The following is a 20,758-nucleotide window of genomic DNA, read 5'->3' as shown; positions in this document are numbered from 1 at the left end:
TACCAAGCTGGGCCCCACTAGTATTTGGGAGGGTGGATAGAGCAGAGAGGTATATTCGGAAACCCAGAAGTCTGGAGGCTGCTGGAGCCGAGTGGGCAGCGCTGGGGACAGGAGCAGGGACCCAAGGGTGCCCAGTGTGTGGGGGGGAGAATCGAGGCTGCACCCAGGGCTGACCCGAGTGGTGGGCTCCGTGGTCTTCCCTGGCAGAGTGCCCCCCCCCCGGAGAAATGTGGCAGCAGGTGGCCCCAGCTCGTGGCAGCAGGTGGCCCCCCGGGGAGCTGGGGCCCTGTGAGCAGACGTGCCGGGAGCCCAACGCCACGGAGACTCAGGGCAGCTGCAGTGCGGGGCAGGCCCCGGGGGCCCCTGCGTGCCTGCAGACCACTGCGAGTGCTAGCACCACGGGCGTCCCCACCCGGTGTGACACCACAGCCCTCCACGCCCCCTAGCCCTTCTTTTTTTTTTTTTTTTTTTTTTTTTTGCGGCACGCGGGCCTCTTACTGTTGTGGCCTCTCCCGTTGCGGAGCACAGGCTCCGGACGCGCAGGCTCAGCGGCCATGGCTCACGGGCCCAGCCGCTCCGCGGCACGTGGGATCTTCCCGGACCAGGGCACGAACCCGTGTCCCCTGCATCGGCAGGTGGACGCTCAACCACTGCGCCACCAGGGAGGCCCCACACTCTGCCTCTTTTGATAGCGCATCTCCCGCTCATTTGTCCTCTAGGAGGTGATTTCTCAAAGCGCTGACGGCTCCACTGGAAGAGGCCCACTGCCTCTCACGTGGTCAGCAGCATTGAGCCCTCCTCCCATGCCCACCCTACCCTCCATCCATGCACTGGTACTAGCACATCCCAAATAAAGTGGCATTGGCAGCAAGCCCGTGTGCGGAGTCTGCATCCCTGGGCCCAGAGGGGAAGGGCGGGGGGTGGTTCTGAGCCCTGGCCTGGACCAGCACAAGGACTGTCACCTGGGGAACCTCTGTGAATCCCTCATGCTAGTGAACTTGGGCAAGTCGCTTCCCATATCTGAGCCTCAGTTCCTCATCTGTAGCAGGTTGGATGTAAAATCTGAAGATCTCTGATATAAGACATGTCTAGGGCCCCAGGTTGCATTCCTCGCCCCATCTGATACCAGCTGCAGCTGCGGTGGGCATTTCCATGGAAGATACACTCATCTCATGCTGAGGTCTGCTTCTCCTCCTCCTTTTAAAAAGTATTCTTGCGGTTATATCCTATGAAATTCACCCATTCTGAGTTTACACTTCAGTGACTTTTATAGAAAACACAAGTTGCACAAACATCACCACATTCCAGGTTTAGAACATTTCCATCTTTTCAAGCCCATTTACAATCAGTCCTTCCCACCTCCAGCCCCAGGCAATCACTAAGCTGCTTCGTACCTCACTAGACTTGCCTTTTCTGGACATTTTCCTATAAATGTCTGGCTTTTTGGATTAGTATGGTGATTTTGAGATTCATCGGTCAACCAAAGTAAATAATGCAGGAAGCTGCAAATAAGTTTATTTGGAGTTTTAAAAACTACAATTCAGGAGACACAGATTTGGGTAACTCTGAAGGAGAGAAAGAGTCAGGGGCTTATAAAGACGAAGAGCCACCATGTTGTTAAAAGTTGCCTGGAGAGAATCGTGATTGACTCTGATGTGAGTCAGAAAATATTTGTCTGTAAGGAATCAGGAGTTGTTTTAGAGAAGGTCTGTCAACTGAAGAAAAACACACCACCTAAAAATTGCAAGTTATGTTTTATTTGGCGACCTTCTGAGGAGTATGGCCCGAGAGACAGCCTCTCAGACAGCTTTGCGGAACTGTTCTGAAGAGGTAGTGGAGGAGCCGGGACATATAGGAGTTTGCGCTGGAGGAAAAAAATGCAGTCGAGCATCAAAAGATTACTGCTACTCACAAAATACAGAGATCTCAAGTTAATGATTTTAGTGCTTTTCTATATATGGGAAGATGCAAGAGTCTGGGCTCAATGAAATTACTCCTTAGCTATGCATCTTAAGTATCTAGGATCAGTACCGTGTTTTTCTCCATCCTGAAGTCCCCGCAGGGCGCACCATCGAGGTGTGGCTACAGTTGTTGATGCACTGATGACCGGCAACATTCCTTGTTACTAAAATAGCAGGCAACATTGTTTTGTCCACAGGTCCAAGAAGTAAACAGATTATCGTAAGTAATTTTAGGGTAAGGGTCTGGTAGGTATCTTGAGTTTCCGGCAGGTATTCTGGGTGACTTCATCAGGACAAAAGATCAGATTCCATCCAGGCTGAGACATGAATAAGTCACACTTCCTTAATGGCCTCCTGGCTCCATTTTTTTTTTTGGCTGTGCCACGAGGCTTGCGGGATCTTAGTTCCCGGACCAGGGATTGAACCCTTGGCAGTGAAAGCGCGGAGTCCTAACCACTGGACCGCCAGGGAATCCGCCTGGCTCCATTTTCGAGAGCTCTCTTAGCAATACTGACTCCATTTTGATTTTCCTTTCACGCATCCGTATTATAGAATGTCAGCAGCTCGTTCCCTTTTGTTGCTGAATAAGGAATCCATTGTGTGGATATACCATATTTTGTCTACCCATTCACCAGCTGATGGACATTTGAGTACTTTCTTGGTTTTGGTCTACTATGCACAAAACTGCTATAAACATTCATATACAAGTCTTTGTGTGGTCATGTTTTCATTTCTCTTGGGTATATACCTAGGAGTGGAAATTGTTAGGTCATATAGTAAATTTATGTTTAACTTTTTAAGAAACTTTCAAACTGTTTCCCCGGGGGCTTGCACCCTTTTACATCTTCTTCCCATCCTTGCCCCTGCCCTGAAATGTACCAGGTTCGTTTCTCTACATCCTCTCCAACACTTGTTCCTATCTGTCCTTTTAAATTTTTTTATTAGCCATTCAGTGGGTGTGGTGTGGTGTCTCACTGCGTTTTGATTTGTATTTCTTTAATGACTAATGACGCTGAGCATTCTGTTTCACGTGCTGCTTTGCCATTCAATATTTTCTTTCCAAGCTTCTTTTGCTTTCTGCCCCAGGGCTTTTCTGACCACAGAGAGTGTCCACTTGACCTTCGTACAAGCACAGCTAGAAGTACAAGTGTGAGGATGGAATGCAGTTAATGCCTCTTGGGGCAACCCTCACCTCCTGGGGATGGGAGCGGCAGATGGGAGCGGCTCAGCCGCCACCCCCCGCCACTGTTCAAACGGACTATTATTGGGGGGCATTCGGTATAATTCTTAGACGTGGAATGAGGCCCCAATGCCTACTCTAAAATGCACCCTTCCATCAGTTTTCTCTCCTCCCTGCTTCACTCTCCCAAGTCCCAAGGTCTGCTCTCTGGGGTCACTTTCCAGGACCAAGTCCTTGTCTCCAGCTCTGCTGCCAGGATGGGGTGGAGAGGGAGGAAGCCATGCTGGATGCTTCTGCTCCAGTGCCCAATGATTCTGTGTATTATCCTCTGTTCCTTCGTATTCCTCAGCCCGCCCCCACTCGTGAGAGTGCCATCCAGCGACAGTCCCATCCAGTAAAGGGGAGAGGGATATTTAGCTAATAAAGTGGGCCACAGGAAGGGGGACTGTGGCAGGAGCAAAGAGAGCCTGAACTGTTCTGGGGGAGGCCCGAAGTGGGACCCCTAGAGCGCCAAGTAAGTGGGATTCCTGAAAGGGGCTGCCAACAAGCAGATGCAGTTTCTGTGTGTTTCCTAGAAACTGTTCCTTCTCACACATCCTACTGTCTTACCCTGGCTTCCTTCTCCTGCCTTTCCGGCTCTCACGTGTTCACCCACACCACTCCTGTGCCACCTCCCCTCTTCCTCCGGGATCTGAGTCCTCCCATTTTCTAAATCTATCAGCCCCTGCTTAGCCCCTCTTTCTTTCTTGAACAGTGTGGATGAGTATCTTCAATTCCTTCATAACTTCTCCCATTCTCTAGAAAAATCTAATTCCTAGGTCAATACTGAAATCTATCTTCTCTCTCCTATACCTGGGTGTAATGTTTTGAAAGAGCATTCCCAGGGAATTCAGTGGTGTATCCCCCAGTGGGCCGGTGGAATGCCAGTGAAGAGCCTGGCAGGTATCTGGCTGTGTTTGGGGAACTACTGACTGAAACCACCTGCCCCGGCCAGGCACGATAATAACAATTTGCATGAGTTATCTTACAACAGGAGGTCCTGGTAAGGGACTTGGAACTAACAAGCTACCACCTATCAGAAGAATTCTGGAAAGGTCAAAAAGAGAGAGGAGACACCAGTCCATATGTCCTACCAACCTCCCAGAATCCATCTTGGTTGAGCGATACACACGCCAACAGGAAGGACCCTGAGTCAGAATGATTGTCCAGAGACAACCCAGAAACGAACCCCATTACCATAAAACCTGAGACTGCGGGCCATGTGGCAGAGCAGTTCTCCCGGGTTCCCTTACCCTGCTGCTCTCCGCCTGGGCACCCCTTCCCAATAAAGTCTCTTGCTTTGTCAGCACGTGTGTCTCCTCAGACAATTCATTTCTGAGTGTTAGACAAAAGCCCACTCTAGAGCCCTGGAAGGGGTCTCCCTTCCTGCAACAGGTGCACCAGGGATCAACCATGGCAGAAGTGGTGACAGACCCCTAACATGAGACAACAGAGACCAATGGGCGTGGGCAACCCAGTCAAAGCAGCATCTCTGTTGTCTCAGTTAGCTCCCGCTGTGTAACAAATCACAAACGTAAAACAACCCCTGTCTGTTACCTCACAGTTCTCTGCTTGAGGTCTGACAAGGCCAAAAGCAAGGTTTGGGCCAGACAAAGCTCTTATTTGGAGTCTTTAGGGGAGAGTCCACCTCCAAACTCATTCAGGTTGTTGGCTAGATTTGGTTTCTTGCGGTTGTAGGGCTGAGGTCCCCATCGCCTTGCAGGCTGTCAGCTCTCTCTGTTCCTTCCCCTCCATTTTCAAGCCAGCTATAGCACGTCAATTCCCCCTTATGCCTCAAATCGTTTTTACTTCCTTTCTGCCCCAAGACAGAGAAAACTCTCTGCTTTTCAAAGAGCTCAGGTGGTTATACTGGGCTCACCCAGGTAGTTCAGGATAATCTTCCTATTTTAAGGTCAATTGTGCTGTATAGTGTAACACAATCAAGGAAGTGATATTTCATCATATCCACAGGTCCCAGGAGTTAGGGTGGAATGTGTTTGCGGGAAGGGTATCTAGAAATCCCTCCTCCCATAGTAGGGCTGCATGGCTAGTCAGGGTCTCAGTTTGGTTTCAAAGGCCGTGGGGGGTGGGTGCAGTCCCTACTTCATACCAGGTGGCAACAGGCAACCAATGATAATCATTCATTTTTTAAAAAAGATTTATTTTTTATTTTTGGCTGTGTCAGGTCTTAGTTGTGGTGCGCGGGCTCTTCCTTGTGGTGCGTGAGTTCCAGAGTGCGCGGGCTCTGTAGTTTGCAGCACGTGGGCTCTAGTTGAGGCGCGCAAGCTCAGTAGTCGTGGCATGCAGGCCTACTTGCCCCACGGCATATGGGATCTTAGTTCCCTGACCAAGGATTGAACCCGCGTCCCCTGCATCAGAAGGCGGATTCTTTACCACTGAACCACCAGGGAAGTCCCAGTCATTCATTCTTAATCACATATATCCCTCAATGGGGAAGGACTGTCAGAAATATTGAGGAAAGGAAATGTGTAAAAGGATTGAAATTCCTGATAATAAAGCAGCTATTATAATTAGATTGTCCACATGATTTCTGTCCTCGCAGATAGGTTACACTCGCTATGCACTTGTGCATTCAACCGCGCACTAGAACATCAATTTGAATATCACTTAGATACTTAAAATCATCACGTCCCAAACTGTGTTCATCAACTTCCCACAACTCCCCTCCTTCCAGTTACTCTACTTATGTAATCCCTGTTCTATCCACCCTCAAAGCCCGTGGAGCCAGAGGAAGCAGTTGGCCAGAAGCCACACTGCTGAGCTAAGCATTTGGGACAACACTTTTATTATTATTTTTATCATCTTTATTGGAGTATAATTGCTTTACAGTGTAGTGTTAGTTTCTGCTGTATAACAAAGTGAACCAGCTATATGTATACATACATCCCCATATCCCCTCCCTCTTGCATCTCCCTCCCACCCTCTCTATCCCACCCCTCTAGGTGGTCACAAAGCACCGAGCTGATCTCCCTGTGCTATGCGGCTGCTTCCCACCAGCTATCTGTTTTACGTTTGGTAGTGTATATATGTCAATGCCACTCTCTCACTTCTTCCCAGCTTACCATTCCCCCTCCCTGTGTCCTCAAGTCCATTCTCTAGGTCTGCGTCTTTATTCCTGTCCTGCCCCTAGGTTCTTCAGAACCTTTTTTTTTTTTTAGATTCCATATATATGTGTTAGCATACAGTATTTGTTTTTCTCTTTCTGACTTACTTCACTCTGTATGGCAGATTCTAGGTCCATCCACCTCACTACAAATAACTCAATTTCGTTTCTTTTTACGGCTGAGTAACATTCCACTGTATATATGTGTCACATCTTCTCTATCCATTCATCTGTTGATGGACACTTAGGTTGCTTCCATGTCCTGGCTATTGTAAACAGTGTTGCAATGAACATTGTGGTACATGATTCTTTCTGAGTTCTGGTTTTCTCAGGGTATATGCCCAGTAGTGGGATTGCTGGGTCATATGGTAGTTCTAATTTTAGATTTTTAAGGACCTCCATACTGTTCTCCATGGTGGCTGTATCAATTTACATTCCCACCAACAGTGCAAGAGTGTTCCCTTTTCTCCACACCCTTTCCAGCATTTATTGTTTGTAGATTTTTTGATGATGGCCATTCTGACCTGTGTGAGGTGAAACCTCATTGTAGTTTTGATTTGCATTTCTCTAATGATTAGTGATGTTGAGCATTCTTTCATGTGTTTGTTGGCAATCTGTATATCTTCTTTGGAGAAATGTCTATTTAGGTCTTCTGCCCATTTTCGGGTTGGGTTGTTTGTTTTTTTGTTATTGAGCTTCATGAGCTGCTTGTATATTTTGGAGATTAATCCTTTGTCAGTTGCTTCGTTTGCAAATATTTTCTCCCATTCTGAGGGTTGTCTTTTCACCTTGTTTACGGTTTCCTTTGCTGTGCAAAAGTGGGACAACACTTTTATGAAGGTCATTTCCTTACTTTCTGTAGTTTTACCCCTATGTATACATAATGGGAGGGCCACAAGGAAACTTTGTGGAGTTCTGGAAATTTTTTATATTTGATCTGGGTGTTGACTACATGGTACACATGTAAAAATACATTGAACTTAAGATTTCTGCACTTTACTGTCCTTTATTTGTATTATTATTATACATATTACATCCGTATATATTACAAGCGAAACAACACATTGTCACTATTACTTTATATAATTTTACAACCTTTAAAGAAGATGAGAGAAGAATGGAGAGTAAATATATGTATTTAGAGTTTGGTTTTCTCTCTTCTGTCTTTTCCCCTTTATATTCACCTTCTACTCTGCAATAACTAAAGTGCAATTTGCCCACACCAGTCACCAGCTAAAAACTTACTTCCAGCCCTTAAAGGCAGCACACAATGTCTTACACATCCATCCCTCGTGTCTCTCCAGCGTCATTTCCCACCACTCCCTGTCTTACACACCTTCCCTACACACACTGTTTGCTCACCTCCCTGACTTTGCTGAGGCTGTTTCTCATGCCCAATTGCTCTTCCTAGCAACACTCCTCTTCTCCTCCCGTTTTAGTTGGCTCAGGTTGCCATAACAAAATACCATAGACCAGGTGACTTAAACAGCAGAAATTTATTTTCTCACTGTTCTGGAGGCTGGAAGTCCAAGATCAAGGTGCCAGTATGGTCGGGTTCTGGTGAGAACTTTATTCCTGGCTTACAGACAGCTGCCTTCTCTCTGTGTCCTTACATGGCAGAGAGAGAGAGGGCAAGCTCTCTGGTGTCTCGTCTTATAAGGACACTGATCCCATCATGAGAGCCCCACCCTCATGATCTCATATAAACCTAATTACCTCCCAAAGGCTCCACATCTAAACACCATCACATAGGGGTTAACACATGAATTTAGAGGGGACAGCATAGCACCTTCTTTACGTGGCTAACTCCTACCTCTTGTTTTAATTCAACTCAGGCAGCACTTCCTCAGGAAATCCTTGACTAACTACCCCATATCGTCCCACCACCGCACCCTAAGGTGACAAAGTGTGCTTTAATAGAGTCTCGTGTTTACGTCTTTCGCTGCACTGTCTCTTCATTTTGTAGTTATGTTTATGGTCTGTTTCCTCAGTAGACTACGAATTCCTTGGGGGCAAAGTTTCTGTTTGACTCAACTGCGCATTCCCAAACCTTTGCACAGTGCCTGGCAACATGACAGGCAACCAATGATGTTTTTTGAACGAATGCTACAAAAAGTATTTACCTCCTGGATTAGATACAGTCTGCAATCTTCAAGGTTGACATTCGCCCTAAAAATGCGAGGGAATAGACGCAAGCACGAGCAATCTTATAGCCCAATCAGAGTACTTTGCCCTTCCTATAGGGCCTGGGAGAGCGTCGTGGGTACGCTACCTAGTAACCATCGCCGGGGGAGGGAGGTGGGAAGGGCGGAGAGCTAGCTGCTTCGTCCAATCGGGACCCCGTATTCCCGGAGCAATAGCAGCCTTGGGAGCCGCTTACCGAGCCTGGACCCCGCTTCCCATGATGCCCCGCCGCCTCGGGCTCGGCTGCTGCCGTAAAGCGGCTCGCTCGGCGCGACGCAAGTACCAGCTGCGCGCCTCTCCTGGCTCCGCGAGCGCCACCGCGCCCTCTGACCAGGGACAGCTGGTTCCGGGCCGCGCTCCCTCCCCGCCCGGGCGCCCTCCCTTCCGGGGGACCCGGTCCCCAAGGTGGTCGCGGCTACGGCATCCTCAGGCCAGGCCGCGGGGGGAGGGGGCGGCCTGGAGGCCGTGGCGGGGTCAGCACGGGCCAGCGAAAGCAGGGCCATGGAGCCCAGGGAGTCGGGGAAGGTAGGCCTGGAAGGGCCCTGGGGCCGCCCACTCCCCTCCCGTAGATCCCTGATCTGGGCGAGGCGGGCGGTACGGGCGGAGTCCTCGCAGATGAGCCAGCCTTGCAGGGAAGGACTCGCCCGCTCGCCCGCCTCTTCCTCTGCACTTGGGCGGCCGACTCCGGGCGAGTCCCGCGCAGCCTTCCGCTCCCTCCCCACGCGGCTGGCCTAGCAGCCCTCCGCCAAGCCGCCGCCCGGTTGACGCTGGGTGGGTGACCCGCTCAGTGTAGTAGTGCGAAAGTGCTTCCTATTTTCCCACACCACCACTGGCGTTTGGAAGAGGCCCAGCGTGTTTTAAGGCTTTGAGGCTGGATCGGACCCCACTGGGAGCCAGGCATAGGGATCACCGAGAGGCAGGATGAGGGCTTGGCCCTGCCTGGATCCCCCTTCCCAAGAAAGGGCTGAGAAGAAAAAGACAAGGCATCTGGCATATTTCTTGCCGATTTCTGTTTCTAGCTTATCTACTTCGTGGAGTTTCTGAGTATTGCTTAGAAGCATATTTCATAAACTTGCTTCAGGCTTTGAGCAAGAGGCTGTGAATTGGAAGAAAAGGTGGGGAAAAGTGCTTGAAGGTAGAGTTAAGTGGGTTTGACAGGATTGCTAGAGCTCGGAGTCAGTGTCAGCAAAGACGAGCGTGGTCGCACGCACTTGATTCGGAGACATTGGCAGCCTTTGGGGACCGAGATCGTTCTGGATATTATTTGATACCAGTTCTTGAGGATTGTTTCTTCTTTGGCACAAAGGGAACCTCCTCAACAAACGTTTTCGAGTGCATACTGAGTCTCTCCTTTAAAAAAAAATTGCTCATTTAATAAACATTTGTGATCCGTGATTTAAGTTGATGGAGATGCTGGAAGTACATATGAAATGACTACTTTCCTCCAGGAGCTTTCCCGCAGTTTTCACTTCAATAACGTGGACAAGCCTGGAAGGGTTGTCCAACAGACAAAAGACAGAAAAGATAGTGAGGTTATTTTGATGCTGTACTTTTTCCTGGAAAGACTGGGAAGGACTCTGGATTACAAAAGAAGTTACTCCTTGCTTAATCATCTCTTCCGTACTCCATCCTCTCCACAAGCTACCGTGATGCATTTTCCAGATGAAACAACCTATAAACAGTCCAAGACAATAAAGCTCAACAGAACCTAACCAGAGAAAGATTGAAGGTGAACTGCATGCCAGCCTCATGCTAAGCACTTTAGGGGATACCAAAAAAGTAAAGGAAATGGCTCACACCCTCAGGTAATATCCTGAGGTTTAGTTTAGACTGAACCTGAATTTGGACAGAGGGGGAGCAAAATGCAGTAGAAGAAGGGTTATACACAATTGGCACTGAAAAGTGGAATTAGTGATTTGAGGTTGATTTCAAGGTATTCTGTTCAGTTGTAGGATTTCTTAGCCTTTGGTGTGAGAAGAGTGAAATACAAATATTTGGGGAGGTGGAGGAGACATTTTATGTCCTTTTCAGGCCCAACCACTAATTGAAAACACTGGGGACTGGAAATTTCACCCTTGATTCTAATCGTGATTGTAAGGTGTCTCAAAAGGACACCCTTCCCAGGTACATCAGTTTTTTAACCTAGGGAATGAGGATGTTATCCAAGATGAAATAAAGTAATTGCAAAACAAACTAGCAGTGTAAGAGGTATTGCAGATGAGTGACGATAACTGAGGCCTGGGTGCAATAGCTGTGCTGTTCTAAAGTTCCATTCTGAATATCACTTTTTTCTCTCAAAGCTGGAAGACTGGGGGTCCACCTGAGGTAGTGGCTTGGTGTATTATTAGAATCTTCCTTAGATGCTATTTTGTGATATTTATTAACTAAAAGCAGTCTTAGCCTGTTGGATTAAGTGGGGGGTATCTTGGCTTGCCATTGGCAGAATAATGGATAGAGGACAAAGACCTTTCCCCATCACTCTAACCCATTATCCTGTTTTATTTTCTTCGCAGCCCTGTCACTATATAAAATTCTCACATTTATTTGTTTGCTGACTTCACTGTCTGCTCTATCCCCAGCTACACTAGTGGAGCAGTATCTGGCATGTAATAGGTTCTCAGTATTTTCTGAATGAATGACTCAAGATAGCATCTCATACAGGAGCCCTTTTGCTGTAGGTGTGGGTGCTGTGAAGAGCACTGCAGTCTGACACCTCATGTGCCCTCTGGGAGACTATTGTCGTTGCTGCCAAGTAGGAGTATTTACTGTGTATGTATTTATTGCCTCAACATCCCTGGTTCCTAGCCACCACTGGCACCCCACCCCCCAGTTTTATTATTGCACTTATATCACAGTTGTCTGTCACCTCCTGATGGGTTTTTCTCGTTGACAAATAGAGATAGTGTCTTTTATATCTTAGGATCTCCAAGCACACAGAAACAAGTAGAATATGTTGAATGAAAAAATGAATTAAATGCCTATGAAATATTTTCTGTATAATGTGGTGGTGGGGAAAGGGGTGGTGATGGTGAAGGGGGTTATAAAATACGACGATCAGCATAGGCTTCCTGTGGGCCAGGCACCACGAGGGGTATAAAGCCTTCCTTGCTCGGGAGAGGTAGAAGTGCTTGGGCTAGGTGGGCAGGAAGTCCCTTGCGAGAAAGAGATGGAATGTGAGTAGGAACTTGATGAGTGAGTGTGAGGAAGTAGGCAGAGCCAGGGAATGTAAAGACTGGGTGTGAAGAGGGAGGAAAGGTACAAGATAGGTTGAGTGGCTGCAATTTCATCTTTTATTTTTTTTATTTTATTTTTGGCCGCGTCGGGTGTTAGTTGCAGCACACGGAGTACCTTCATCGAGGCATGCGGGATCTTCCGTTGCGGTGCACCGGCTTCCCTCTAGTTGTGGCACGTGGGCTCCAGAGCGTGTGGGCTCTAGTTTTTGGCACACGGGCTCTCTGGTTGAGGCGCGCCAGCTCAGTAGTTGTGGCACGCTATCTTAGTTGCCCCTTGGCATCGTGGAATCTTAACGTGCCGACCAGGGATCGAACCTGCGTCCCCTGCATTGGAAAGCGGATTCTTTACCACTGGACCACCAGGGAAGTGTCCGAGTGATTGCAATTATACTAATCTGGCTGTAGTAGAGATTCCAGGTGGGGCAATACCTAGAGCTGAGGTTAGGAAGGTAAGTTAGGTTCAGATCCAGGGGACTTGGTGCTGGGCTGAGAACTCGGAGCTCTGCCTTATAGACAGTGGGAATCGGTAAAGTTGAACATCCAGAGATAGTCCTTGCTTTCTATGCAGGTAGGAAGTTCCTGTCATTCAAGCAGGTTTGTGTTTCCTTTACACTGCGGGCGTCTGGAGGCTCTTGCCGTAAATACTCGTTAAAAGAGAGGTTCAAGGCTGAGCGTACTCGTTGGGAAGACAGTTCTTCATTATCTAAACATTCAGCCCTGGCCATACTCTTCATCCCTGCGGCCCTCATAAAGTGATGGGTCTGTTGGCTTTCATTATGCCCACCTGTTCCCTCAGGAAGACAGGGTGGGTGGGAATGAATAGGGAACCCTGCTTGCCCTTGGTCACAAACTCTAACCTGCCCTGATCGGAACAGCTTGCCCTGTAGTCCTGGTATACGGTCATCCTGCTAGGATCTGCCTTCAGTATAATCTCGAGGGTTTTCTTCCCCGCTCCCCACAATGGCTCTCCTTAGGCCATATGTTGTGTGTACCTCTTTCCTGTCCACCCGCCTGCTCTTAGTGGAGCCCATCCTGCAGCAGGTTTTTGCAATTATCATCACATTTTGCTTTGGAAGACACTCGGAGAGCAAATAGTTATTTAAAATACACATTGGCCGTACAATTCCATGTTTGTTTTTAAGACTGTTCATTTATACATATTCATAGACAAAAGACTGGAAGGTTACATACCAAATGTCAATAGTAGTTGTTTTTCAGTAAGGAGATTGGGGGTGATCTTAAAACATCTTTTCTGCTTATTGTCTAAATTTTCTGCAGTAAACATATATTGACTCATAAGAAAAATACTCAACTTACTTTAAAATGTACAAATCAATAGTGACTGATAAGAATTATCTGTACTGTTTTTCTCAAGAAGCTTCTATGTTGAAGTTGATATTTCACGTGCTTTAAGTTTGAGTATAAAATTACAGGCGATTTTAAACAAATGTACTAGAACTTGTTACAAATGGAAATGACTGTGTCCCCTCCAGGGTTGTCACTTTGGAAGGACTTATACTTACTCCAAGGATGCTATTTCCCAAAATGTTATTTTGGGGGGTTCGGGGATTTCCTTTTTTTTTTCTTTTTTTTTTTTTTGCAGTACGCAGGCCTCTCACTGCTGTGGCCTCTCCCGTTGCAGAGCACAGGCTCCAGCCGCTCCGCGGCGTGTGGGATCTTCCCGGACCGGGGCACGGACCCGTGTCCCCTGCATCGGCAGGCAGACTCTCTACCACTGCGCCACCGGGGAAGCCCGGGGATTTCCTTTTTGTTGATAGTTTTATTTATTTTTTTATTTCTTTGACTAGCTGATAAATGTTGGTGGTATGAAATTTAAAAGCGTAAACAGCAACAGATTCTGTTTTCCGATTGTTTCTTTTATAGCCGCTGTTTTCATGGCTGCAATACCTTACCTCTCTGAGGCTATTGATGACAGTTTTGTTTTTTAAAGGTTTTTTGCTCCATGCCCCACTTCCATTTCCTCAGTTCCTCCTCACCCTCTCTCATCTCCTGTCTGTTTTGATCTCTATCAGACCTGTTAGAGCCTTTCCTCAGATGTCTGGTAGTCCAGTTGTTTGCTGACGCTTAACAGTGGAAAAGCAGAATTCTAACTGGACGTTCTGAGCACGTGGAAGGGAGGGACTCGCCAACTTGGAGCCTGTGTAGGGGATCTGGGCAGGCATTTGTTCCGAACGGCTTCCCCCAAATTCTTATTATTTTAAGCTCACTGCGTTCACTCCCAGGCCAGAGGTTCCTGGGGCTGCCAGATCCTGAGTCTTCTGAGGATTTAGCAAATGTAAATCGGGTGGTTTCTCCATTTGCCCACTGCTGGCTGAGGGTATGATTTTCTTGGATCTGCTCAGTTATTACTTTTTCATCTGCTTTTCAGTTAACAAAATTGTATTGCTATTGTCCCCTTGTTGTGTTGTCCATCCCAGAGGGTGTTTTTTTTTTTTTAACAATTTTTAAAAACATTTATTTATTTATTTATTGGCTGCATTGGGTCTTAGTTGCGGCACGCAGGATCTTTCGCTGTGGTGTATGGGCTCTTCGTTGCGGTGCGTGGTTGTGGTGTGCAGACTCAGTAGTTGTAGCTCATGGGCTTAGTTGCTGCGCGGCATGTGGGATCTTAGCTCCCTGATCAGGGATCAAACCGGCGTTCCCTGCATTGCAAGACAGATTCTCAACCAGTGGACCACCAGGGAAGTCCTTAGAGGGTGTTTTGTTTGGAGTTTTTTCGGGGGGAGAGTGTCTTTTTAAACTCACAGGAGGAAGCAAAATTCAGTGTACGTGTTCAATCTGCCATCTTAATCCAGAACTTCCTGAAACGTTTTCTGAATTTCCTTGCCCTTTTTTGGTGGAACAGAGAGAGCTCCTTTATAAGCCCCATGGAATACAGTTCTCAGCTCTAAAGCTTTGCCTATCTTGATAATTGACCACATTCACAGACATAGTTCTCAGTGACGGCTGACTACTTCCAGAAATCAGATACATCTTCCTAAGTGAGGATTTACCACGTTGAAGATTTTGCAAAAGAAGTGCTGTTGGTTGTTGCTGACGCACTTGCTGAGAAGTAATGGATCCCGTGCGAAGGCTGGTGAGGGGTGTGTAGGGGGACGCGTGCGAGAGTCCAGAGCTGGCCTTCGTTATGGCACTTCTGTTGCTGTGTGTGGCTGTTCCTAGAACAATGGGTCTTATTCCCGCTGTGACTTGCACCCAGGGGCTGAGAGTAATGCGGTATAGGTCTTGTATGTGGATTGATAACGCCCCCTCCCCCAGTCTGATCTGTTCCCAGAGTAGGGGTGTCCTCAGGTGGTTGTGAGCTCAGGTGTGGAAGATTAAGGAAGAAGTTGGTGCTTAGCTGGTGTCATTTTTCCTTGCAGGCTCCTGTGACGTTTGATGACATCACGGTGTATTTGCTTCAGGAGGAGTGGATGCTGCTGAGTCAGCAACAGAAGGAGATCTGTGGTTCTGATGAGCTGGTGGCACCACTGGGTATGGGCTCCTGTTCACTTCCCCACTGCCTGAATCTAGGTCAGCATTCCCAACCATGTCTGACTATGACATACTTGAGAATTTTCTGGAATCCGCCCATTTTTTTCCAGGCATCTTTATACTATTTATCCACTCAGTCCCATATCTGACTTAACTGCACACGGACTCACACATCACCCTTTCTCTTTTCCACTTAAATTAGCCAAGAGAAGTGGGGAAATTGGGCGTGTCAAGGCTAGACCTGGATGCTTCAGAATATCCCAGCGTGCCAGAAGGGAAGCCCCACCTGTGGACTGTGGCACTGCAGGGTGGATTTTGTTTCAGTGCCCAGAGGACATTGGAGGTGGTGGGTGGTGGTGGAACGAGCATCAGATCTGCAGCCTGGAAATCTGGTCTCAGTCCCAGCTCTGCCACATGGTACTGACCAAGCCCATTAGCCTTTTCAAGCCTTGGCTTCTTTCTTCACAGGCTTGTCATAGAGGTTCAATGAAATAAAACAACTTGAAACTTTGTGCCCATGTAGGTAGTTTTCATCTTTTCTATTTTCTGAATGTCCTTTCTCTGCTTCTATGGGTAGACTTCCTAGACCATGGACAGAGAGGAATGTATTTCATCATGTGTACATGCACACGTACTCTTCGGATTTCAATTTGATGACCATGCACCATGCCTTTCTCTGCTTCTTTTCTTCTTGACCCCTCAGGGTTCTGGGGGCAACAGTCTCAGCTCTCTGTGGATGGAGGGGTTGTGGTCTTACTGCCTACTAAAAATGGTTTGAAAACCAATGATTCTTTTAAACCAGAAGTTGCAAAGTAGCAGCTGTGGGCCAGATTTGGCCTACACCTTTTTTTTCTTTCTTTCTTTCATCTCTTTTCTTTGGCTTTAAAATATTTAAATAAGTTGTCAGTATTTCGCCATGGGGGGGTTTTCATATAGAAATATGATTTCTGGCTTCTGTTGGAAACTGGGATGGTCTAGAGGCCATGCTGACCCTGTATTCAGCTGGCGGCCCCTCCTGGACTTGAGTAGCTACCCCATACCTGGGTTCAAATCCACAGCCTCCCACACCCTGCCTGGTTTCCTCAGAGTATTGTCTGGTCCCGCTCCGCATTTGAGTTTGAGCCTCTGTTCTGGACCAATAGTTTTCATACCTTCTTAGCCTGTGTGACCTGGATCCGACCTCACAGTGCATCTCTCTGTTCCTGACTCAGGGCCAACTATTGCCAACCCAGAGCTGTTCTATAAATTTGAGCGAGGGCCAGAGCAGTGGCTAGCCAATGTCCAGGGCCAGAGGAGTCTCTTGAGCCTCCACCGAGGTGAGTGCGGACCTGCCCCCGGGAGGAGGGGTCCTTAGCTGGAGGGAGGGAGCAGGAAGCTGGGTCCCAAGGCTCCAGTCTCATCCTCTGCCCCTCCCTGTTCCCCACCAATTACACACGAATGCTGTTCTTCCCCCAGCTGTCACCCCGTCTAAGATATACACACCTCCCCCAGTGTTGTTCTCCAAACTCTCATCTCCCTTTATTTTATTTCTACCTGAGAGTAGATGTTTACGTGTAATTATATATTCTAAGTTCCATGAAGGCATGACTTGGTCTTTCTTACTACTGTAGTCCCAGTACCAAGAACAATGCCTGGCATGTGGTTGCATAGTAGACAATCATGGAATGAATGGGTGAATAAACAGATGGCTGCTAAATCCTGGGGACTGATGTTTGCTTTTCTCCTTTGATAAGCATGTCCTGTTCAGGGATTGGCTTGCCCAGAGCCAGGCCAGATGGCCTCTGTCATTGTGTAAGATGAGCGCGTTAACCCAGCCCCTTCTACAGGAGAAAAGGGAGGTGGAACGAGTTCCCCGATGGATCGAATTGTGGACGTTTGCTCTCCCTTGTGATTTATCTCAGATGGACCACAAGGAGCCCTAGACTTCACAGATACTAATTTGTTTCGGTTTGTTTCTCCTGTGCTTGGCTCTTAACTTTGAGCCCGTTGACTCTTTACTCGTAGCTTTGTGCTTCCGGGGTTGGCTACAGTTCCGTAGACTGACTGGTCCATTGGCCGGGAGAAAGTACTGTTGAGTCCTTGCCCACTGGGCATCTGAACTTGTTGGTGCATAATAAATGGCTCCAGAGGAGTTAGAGTTGTCTAAGCTGCATTTCAACCAAGGAGTGAATAAAGAAACTGCTGGTTTAGCTTAAAGAAGAAAAGTCTTAGTGACGTCATGGGATTCTTCACTTCTTGGAAGGGTTGTGGTGTGGGAGAGGGCTGAAGTAGCACTCCTGAGGGGAAGGTACTCAAAGATGGATTGCAGCTCAAGGAAGACTCTGGGGACCAAACTGTCTGCCCGGAAGGTAGGTTGCTCTCTTGCTCTAAAGGTACATGAGCAAAGTGCAGACGCCTGTCTGGCAGGGGTACCAAGGAGGGGGGTTCCTGCCAAGTGTGCAGTGGCAGTGTTTGCTTTAATTACCTTTTTAACCCTACCTTCTCTTAGTTCAGTGTTCTTATCCATAAATAAGTCTGCTCTCCTGAAGACTGTGCCACTGTTTTAGGTTGCAGAGATCTCTTTTTTGCCAGGTATATCTGTCCTTTATATTAAAAAAAAAAAACTGTTTTCTTAAAGCCCATTTGGTTTCTTCTGGGTTAGGCAAGGTGGACCTGGGGGTTGGGGACTGGAGAGAAGAGAACACGGGTGCAGGTTGTCACTTTGTGGGTGTGGTTGCAGCTTTAATAGTCCATGGATCTAAGCACCTCTGTGAGTTGCAGTGACTTGACCTATAGGATTTCAGAGAAAATTCCATGTGTTTCTTTTTTCTAAAGGAAAAAACAAGATGGGCTTCATGGAAGAAATGGACATGCAAAGTCCTGCCAGAGAAGCTGGACTCTACCTGCCTCCTCAGAAGAAAGCCTGTCCTTCGCATTTCAGCTCAGAGGGTGGCAGCTTCCAGGGAGACTGCACAGGAAGAAGCAGAAAACCGTTGAGACCCCGGTCCATCCAGAAGGCATGGTTTGCGCAGTTCCCATGGTTGGTCATGAATGAGGAGCGGACGGCTCTCTTTTGCTCGGCTTGCCGGGAGTACCCATCCGTCAGAGACAAACGGTCAAGGTTAATAGAAGGTTACACAGGACCATTCAAGGTGGAGACTCTCAAATACCACGCCAAGAGCAAGGCCCATGTGCTCTGTGTCAAGGCCTTGGCAGCTCGGGACCCCAGCTGGGCAGCCCGTTTCCGGAGCATCCACGATGTGTCTAGAGAGGTACTGGCCAGTCCGGGACACCTCTTCACTGCAGATTATCCCATATGTTACCCTCCAGGGCCTCAGGGGATCTATGATAACATGGTCCAGCTCCTGCCCAGCTCAGGAGCTGCACTGGAGGACCCTGGAGGGAGTGGAGCAATTCCTGCATTGTTCCTAGACTGCATTCCTGATTTCAGGCAAAAACAAATTGCTGATGACATCCGCAGCTCCTCAGACGTTAACATTTTGTGTAATGACTCACCTGAACCCCGTGGCCAGGTAATATGTTTATAATGATTGCTCAAGGGGAAGGATTCTGTATAATGTTACCATAAGCTGACATGCTTGTAATGTGCTGGGTGTTGTTTAAGTGCTTTGCATGTATTAATTATCTCCTTTATTTGTGACAACAGCCCTACTCTCATCTCCTTTTGGCAGATGACAAAACATAATTAGTGGACCAGAATATTCTAACTTCTCATATAAAGAGATCACCTAAATTCAGAACAGTAATCTTTATCCAGAATCCAGAACGACCACAGAACTCAAGAAATAATCCACAGCCACAAAACAGCCACAGAGCTCTTAAATAATCAATGTAAACAAATTTTTTAACGTTAACTTCAAAATCATGTAGCACTTTTAAACACTGCAAAGTTTCTTCAGACGTGTCCTTTTATGTAGTGTTTTTAATGCTGCTATGAGGTGGGTGGAGCAAACCTAGTTAAACTCATCTTGTTGGGGAACAACTGAGACTTAGGGGGGAGTGACGTAGCCAGAGAACAAGGACTCTTGTGGCAGTGACCTCCCCTCAGAGCCCTTGACCGCCAGCCCAGTGCTTTCCTTCTGCTCCCTGCAGCACTGGTGGGCCCTCAAAGACTCTAGTTCTCACCTCAGGTTTATTTTGTAAAATAAAATAGGTTTATTTTCTAATTCTTTGGAAAATTGTCCTGCAAAGAAACTGTATTAATTGGAATCCTTGAGTAACCAGATCTGGCCCCTTTTCTCAACTCTTCCATGTAAGCGGGATTTTGCTACAAATCACTTTGAGCAACCCCTCTAGTATTCCGATGAGAAGAGCTCAGACGTTCCGCGTGCCTAACATCATACGTAAAGTTAGTAAGCTCGAATTTTTATGGAATCCAGAAAAGTGACAAAGCTCATTTCCCTTCATGTTCATGTTCCTTCTAGTTTTTAGTATTCGAAGCTAATAAACAGGTCTAACCTTTTACAATCTGAATTCCTTTAGCAGTAAAGTGTGTGTTAACCTAGTCACTGAATATGAGCATCTTTAGTTCTTTTTCACTGCTTCTTCCTTCCCATCCTGGTGGGGAACCTTAGCAGGGGCTGCTAGAGGCAGCTGGCTACCTTTGCCGTCGTGGATGAGTAGAAGGTGCCCCTTGGGGCTGTAAAGGACAGGGTGCAGCCATGAGGTTCTGCAAGACCCCTGTTCCTCAGTGCATTTTCCTCTCCTTCCAGGAAAGAAGAGGAAGGATCATTCCTTCCTTCTAGAATAACACTGAGGTTCGTTTGGTTTTTACCTGCTAATTCTGGGCCACACACATTTGCTTCTTTGACTTTTGGTGGATAAATGAATTCCTCAGAGTGCATCGGGGCCTCTTCGCAGGCTTCCCAGGAGAAAAAGGCCTTGAGCAGGACCCCGGAAGGATCACGCTGGGTGTCTGACGTGAGAGGAGTATTGAGTGACTGCTACTCTTTGTTGCAGGATCCTTCTGAAGAGGGGCTGTTTGAGGAGGTTGCCGTGGTGTTTGAGGATGTGGCGGTGTATTTCACCCGGGAGGAGTGGGGCACGCTAGACAAGCAGCAGAAGGAGCTGTACAGAGACGTGATGCGGATGAATTATGAGCTGTTGGCATCCCTGGGTAAAGATCCATGTAGACCTTTGTTTGCCACCATCACTTGACGTGGGGACCCACGAGGGCAGCAGTGGCTTGTAGTCGTGTTCCCATTTCTGCCCTCTCACTGTGCATAGGCAGAGTGCTTATATCTCTGCGTCTCAGAACTCTCCCTGCTTTGGGGTACTGTGCTTTATCTCCTCTTCATCCACCCACCCATCATCCATCTTCCACCAAACATTATTGAGTACCTACTACGTGCTGGATGGGCGTGAACGAGTCACGGTCTCTGCTTTCAAGGGGCTGGCAGGTTTGTGGGAGAGACAGACACTATAATAAGAAACTATGCAATAACACCAGCTCCATTAGAGATTCAGGAAAAGCGTCCTGGGGCTGCTCAAAAGAGTGACTTAATTTGGCCAGGCATCCGAAGGAGGGATAAGGGCTGTCTTT

General features: G+C 47.6%; 1 protein-coding gene across 3 annotated transcripts in view; it reads left to right on the top strand.

Annotated features, from left to right (window-relative positions):
- Nucleotides 1–8,624: 8,624 nt before the first annotated feature.
- Nucleotides 8,625–20,758, top strand: part of ZNF862 (zinc finger protein 862) — a 33,017-nt gene continuing 20,883 nt past the window's right edge. The window contains exons 1-5 of one of the 3 annotated variants that reach the window (XM_022578304.2): nt 8,625–9,013; nt 15,105–15,216; nt 16,428–16,532; nt 18,031–18,728; nt 20,176–20,332. In XM_022578304.2, the coding sequence (XP_022434012.2) occupies nt 8,990–9,013; nt 15,105–15,216; nt 16,428–16,532; nt 18,031–18,728; nt 20,176–20,332 (1,096 nt within the window). In that variant the 5' untranslated portion in view covers nt 8,625–8,989. Of the gene's footprint in view, nt 9,014–15,104; nt 15,217–16,427; nt 16,533–16,552; nt 17,565–18,030; nt 18,729–20,175; nt 20,333–20,758 lie in introns of those variants that run through there. The other 2 variants (XM_089917216.1, XM_089917217.1) reach the window with 2 other exon arrangements.

The sequence above is a fragment of the Delphinapterus leucas genome, chromosome 9 (genome assembly GCF_059928025.1).
Source record: "Delphinapterus leucas isolate spDelLeu-1000000601 "Yukka" chromosome 9, BTC_Dleu_Yukka2, whole genome shotgun sequence".
Taxonomy (NCBI): domain Eukaryota; kingdom Metazoa; phylum Chordata; class Mammalia; order Artiodactyla; family Monodontidae; genus Delphinapterus; species Delphinapterus leucas.
The sequence above is the reverse complement of the archived record's forward strand: the minus strand, read 5'-3'. Positions and strand labels throughout refer to the sequence as shown.